The sequence below is a fragment of the Calidris pugnax genome, unplaced genomic scaffold (genome assembly GCF_001431845.1).
Source record: "Calidris pugnax isolate Ruff unplaced genomic scaffold, ASM143184v1 scaffold189, whole genome shotgun sequence".
NCBI lineage: Eukaryota > Metazoa > Chordata > Aves > Charadriiformes > Scolopacidae > Calidris > Calidris pugnax.
The window spans coordinates 1,789,521-1,794,542 of record NW_015091069.1 but is presented as its reverse complement, the minus strand read 5'-3'; the positions used below and the strand labels follow the sequence as shown (position 1 = coordinate 1,794,542).

Sequence of the window (5,022 nt, the reverse complement as noted above, 5' to 3'; positions counted from 1 at the left end):
CCCCAGCTTCACTGCTCTTCTACGCTTCTCCCCGGCCCCAGGTTGCTATGCCACCGAGAAGGCCACCAGGCATATCTTCAAACGCCCGCCGGAGCAGCACATGGTGTTCCGGCACAAGGAGACACAGAGCCAGACGCCAGGTGAGCAATGAACGGGGGGACATGCCCACACTCCCAGCCACCTCTCCCCCGCAGAACATCTGCCGGGCAGCTGCACCCCAGCCCCCGGGGACACCACCATCTCCCCACAAGCTGCTTGGTGGCCCCGAGCACCCGCTTCTCCCACCCCAGGACCCAGCTCAGGCTGGGAGCTGCTGACGCTGGCACGGGACGCCCCCCTGCCCCGCTCCCCGCAGCGCTCACCCCTCTGCCCCTTCCCCTCCAGGTCCCAGCGCCTACACGCTGCCCAGGCTGGTGGGGCCCAACACCGCCTACACCACCGCCAGCCCCTGCTACACCATGGTGGGCAAGAAGAAGCGGGGTGGATTTGCCGAGGACCTCGCCAGGGTGAGCTGCTCTCCTCCGCTCCCTCCCGGCCCCACAGCCACGGCTCCCCCGGCTCTCTGCTGGTGGCCCAAGGAGCTGCCCTTGTTGCCATCTCCCACTGCTTCTCGGGCCGCCTGGCCCGCCCGTGCACCCGGCACGGACCAACACTGGCCCTTTGGTCCAACCACCCGCCCCCCTCTCTTACAGACACCGGGGCCAGCCGCCTTCCCCAAGGTAGACCTGGATGTCTACAAAACCAAGCAGCCCAGTTACGCCATGGCCAGCAAAGCAGGAATGGGAGGCGACCGCACGCTGAAGCCAGGGCCAGCGGACTACCGTGTGGGGAAGGTAAGGCAGCCCCCCGACCCCCCCTCTGCTCTGCTCCACCACCACCAGCCCCAACACCTCCCTTCCCCTCCCCACGGGGCTCCCCCGACCTCCCGGCTGCTCTCCCCAGGGACAGGCCACAGGATGGTGGGCTGCTCCCCCTCCTTGCCCACAGCCGGGCAGAAGGAGCCCAAGGAACACATCTGTGCCCTTCCCCGGCTCCAGAATGGTGGGCGCTCACACCCCACTGGCTCTTCAGGAGGACACCCCAGAGCAGCCCTTGCTCACGCCCCGGGGACCAGCTGGGAGGGCAGGGGGCTTCCAGCAAAGCCCAGCGGGAGCCAGAGGGGCTGTGGACCTGCAGCCAGCGCCAGCCCTGCCGGCTGGCCTGGGCATCTCGCCACCTTTGGTGGCAAACACAAGAGCTTGCCTTTGCACAGCCACCTAAAAACCCTGGAGGGATGTGTCTCACCCAGGGCAGCTCTTCTGGAGAACCAGGTGCCACACTCACTCACCTCCTGAGGCCTTGTTCTCTCTTCCCCTTCCAGGTGACGCTGATCAAACCTGAGGCACCCGCTTCCACCTTCGGCCTCCGTCACTCACTCTACACAACTCCTCTGATTGTGCCTCCCTGAGCAGCCAACCCCACTCACCACCTCCAGCTGCTCCCTCGGGGCAAAACCCTGAAGGATTCCCTTCTGCTTCCCCAAGACCTGCTCTTCCCACACCCTCAGCAGCTCACTCCTTTGACTAAGCTGTCCCCCCTTCTGACCCTCTTCTTCATCTTTGCTACCAGGGCATGGTAGATAGTGTTTCAGCCTTGTTCAATGTTCTGTTTACTCAAGTGTTACTTGTCAGTTAAGAAAAATAAAGTTTGTTCTCTGCATAAGGCAGCGGTGTAAAGGATCCCTGCACTCCCCATTCCCTCCCGCCATGGAGGAGGGTGCACAGCTTGTCCCCAGGCACAACCATAGGGTCTCCCACTGTCCAGCTGGTGTCCTTGTTGCTCTTATACTTGACTGAGTGCTCCAGGCAATGGGCTTGGGAGTACAGGGAGGTCCAGGTCAGCTGCAGCTGGTTGCCACTCATGTTGTGGATGCTCAGGTTGACAGGCACCTCTGGTTTCACTGCAAGACACAGGCGATGACTGGTGAGTACTGTCCTCATGCCCCGGTGGCCCTGCCATCATCTGGGACCTGATGGGGAAGCCTGGGGGACCAACAGCCCCACTCCTACCCTACAGAGGAGAGCAGGAGCCCCCCATCACTCTGTACCCAGGTTCTGCAGCTCCATGCACTTGCTGCGGACCTCCAGGGTCCTGCCACCAAGGCTGGCATTGAGGCGGACACAGAAAGGCTGGAACTGCCATCCTGTTCCATACTTTGGTGATCTTGCATTTTGGGCTTCGAAACCACCCTCCTGAGGCACCTTCACTCCCTTGCACAGGAGCCAGGCTCTCCAGCTTGCAGTTGACCACAGGAACAAGGGGCCTGTTGCTCCTTGGTCTTCCCAAACCAACCTACAGCAAGGGGTCAAGTGTGTCCATCAGAAACCAGCTGTGTCCAACCTCAGCATCCCCCACCCAGAGGTGAGACGGGGGCTGCCCGGCTGCCCCTGTGCCACAGGGATGGATGGAGGAAGATTCAGCTGGTGTTTCATCCAAACATCCAGAGGTGCCACCCAAAACGTGTGGTGGCAGCTCATGGCAGCCCTTGGCTTCTCTCACTGGTGGAGGTGGACTCCCACACGGAGGTCGCGTGTGGGACTTGCTCTGGTTGAAGTGGCAGCCGATGCTGATGTCCTGGTCCTGCAGGTAGTGCTTACACTCCACCATGGGGGATCTGTCCTACCTGTGCTGCAGCAGGTCACTGGGGCTCCCTGAGACCCCCCACACCCCAGAACTCCTCTCCCCAGTGTAATGCAAAAGAACCAATAGGCACTGTGCTCTGGCTGCTTCCGCACATGGAGATGGAGGGCACCTTCCCAGCAGCCCAGGAAGTTGGAGGACACAGAGGGGCAGTGTTTCCCTGGAAAGCTGGTGGTGTACTGGCAGCCAGCTGAGAAGTGGGACTAGGGCCGGGGCAAGGGTGCCGGGGAGAAAGAGAAGCTTCTGTCCCCTGTCTGTGCGTGGCACTGTGGGTGTCACCGGGGTGGAAATGGTACCTGGTGCCAACGTGCTGGCTGACGCAGGGCGGTAGGATCTGTGCATCACGTCCTGCTGCTGCCCCCCAACCCGGCCTGGCTCCTTCACCCCCCATAGCGAGGGTCCCTCCCAGCACGCTGCCTGCAGGCCTGGCTCCCCCGGGAGCTGTGGGGCCAGTAGAGCCATGGGGTCAGGAACCATGGGGCTGGTGGGGCCAGTGATGCTTCAGCGGTGGGATGGGAGCAAGGGCATCCAACAGGGGTCCCTGGCTCACGGGGTCTCTGGCACATGCCCTAATGCCTTGGTGGCCCTTACAGCCCCACGTCTTGCCCTCCGCGACATCTGCTGCCATGGGGCACTGCGGCCTCCCGCCCCCCTGGGGCCCATGTGTGTCCCCCCTTACCTGGGGAGCCACGGGCAGTGGCAAGGCAGAGGAGGAGGAGGACAGGCAGGAGGAAGGCACCAGGCACCACTGTGGCAGGGCTGGCTGTGGGGCACACGTGAACTGGATTCTGCGCCCACGCTGCTTCATGCCGTGAGGCACCGCCTGCTGCCATGGGGCCCACCCCATAGGGCACCCCACAGCGCACTCCGAATGGGACCGGGTCTCACCACATCGGGGCTGCACAGCTTGTCCCATGGGGGCTGGCCACCCTTACTGCCCATCCCCACAGCGCAACCCCCCACCTGCCCCACTGGGACCCTGCAGTTGATGCCAGGGTGCTCCCATGGCCTGCCCCGCCATGCCGCGGGGCTCACCCCTGACGGGGCTGCCCCCCAGGAGCACTGCCAGTGTGGGATTCCCAACCCACTGGGCAGAGCTGGGAGTCACTGGGGCGGTCCCAGGGGGCACCCCTCACAGGGGTGAGGGGGAGAGTTGTTGGGAGCTGGGAACTGTTAAGGGAGGTAGTTGTGGGGGGCAGAGATGGGGCGGGGTGGACGTGGGCACAGCAATGGGGCTGCAGTCGGGGGGACAGTGGCTGTGGGGCTGCTGGGGCAGGTGTCTGGGGCGGTGAAGGTGGTGGGGAGTGTGGGGGTGTGGGTGGGCTGTGGGGCAGTCCTGGGGTAAGGATCGCAGACTCGTAAAGTAGTTTGTGTTAGAAGGGAACTTTAAAGGGCATCTGGTCCAACCCCCTGCCGTGGGCAGGGACATCTTACAGGAGACCAGGTTGCTCAGAGCCCCATCCAACCTGGGCTTGAATATTTCCAGGGTTGGGGGATCTCCCACCTCTCTGGGCAACCTGGGCCAAGGTCTCGCCACTCTCAGTGTAAAACATTTCTTCCTTAGATCTAGTCTGAAGCTACATCTTTCAATTTATAATCATTACCTCTTGTTCCACTTGAATATGAGGAAGAACTTTTTCACAGTGAGGGTGACGGAGCCCTGGAACAGGCTGCCCAGGGAGGTTGTGGAGTCCCCTTCTTTGGAGGTTTTCAAGACCTGCCTGGATGCAGTCCTGAGTAACATGCTCTGACAAGCTCTGGGTGGTCCTGCTTTGGCAGGGGAGTTGGACTAGATGATCTCTATGGTCCCTTCCAACTCTAAAAATTCTGTGAAATTCTGTGAAATTCTGTCGCTACAGACCCTGCTAAAAAATTTGTCCCTGTTTTGCCTGCAGCCCCTTTACGTAGTCTCCCTGGAGCCTTCTCTTCTCCAGGCTGATCCCCCCTCAACTCTCTCAGCCTGCCCTCACAGCAGAGGGCCTCCAGCCCTCCCAGCATCTCCGTGGCCTCCTCTGGCCCTGTTCCGACAGGTCTATGTTCTGGGGTAAGGATCGCAGACTCGTAAAGTAGTTTGTGTTAGAAGGGAACTTTAAAGGGCATCTGGTCCAACCCCCTGCCGTGGGCAGGGACATCTTACAGGAGACCAGGTTGCTCAGAGCCCCATCCAACCTGGGCTTGAATATTTCCAGGGTTGGGGGATCTCCCACCTCTCTGGGCAACCTGGGCCAAGGTCTCGCCACTCTCAGTGTAAAACATTTCTTCCTTAGATCTAGTCTGAAGCTACATCTTTCAATTTATAATCATTACCTCTTGTTCCACTTGAATATGAGGAAGAACTTTTTC

The 5,022-nt window shown here is 61.1% G+C and overlaps 1 protein-coding gene across 1 annotated transcript in view; it reads left to right on the top strand.

Moving 5' to 3' along the window:
* Positions 1 to 1,512, top strand: part of LOC106896776 (outer dense fiber protein 3-like) — an 8,651-nt gene extending 7,139 nt beyond the window's left edge. The window contains exons 2-5 of the mRNA XM_014956998.1: positions 7 to 140; positions 385 to 506; positions 693 to 833; positions 1,361 to 1,512. Coding sequence (XP_014812484.1) covers positions 7 to 140; positions 385 to 506; positions 693 to 833; positions 1,361 to 1,447 — 484 coding nt within the window. The 3' untranslated portion in view covers positions 1,448 to 1,512. The remainder of the gene's footprint in view (positions 1 to 6; positions 141 to 384; positions 507 to 692; positions 834 to 1,360) is intronic.
* Positions 1,513 to 5,022: the final 3,510 nt, after the last annotated feature.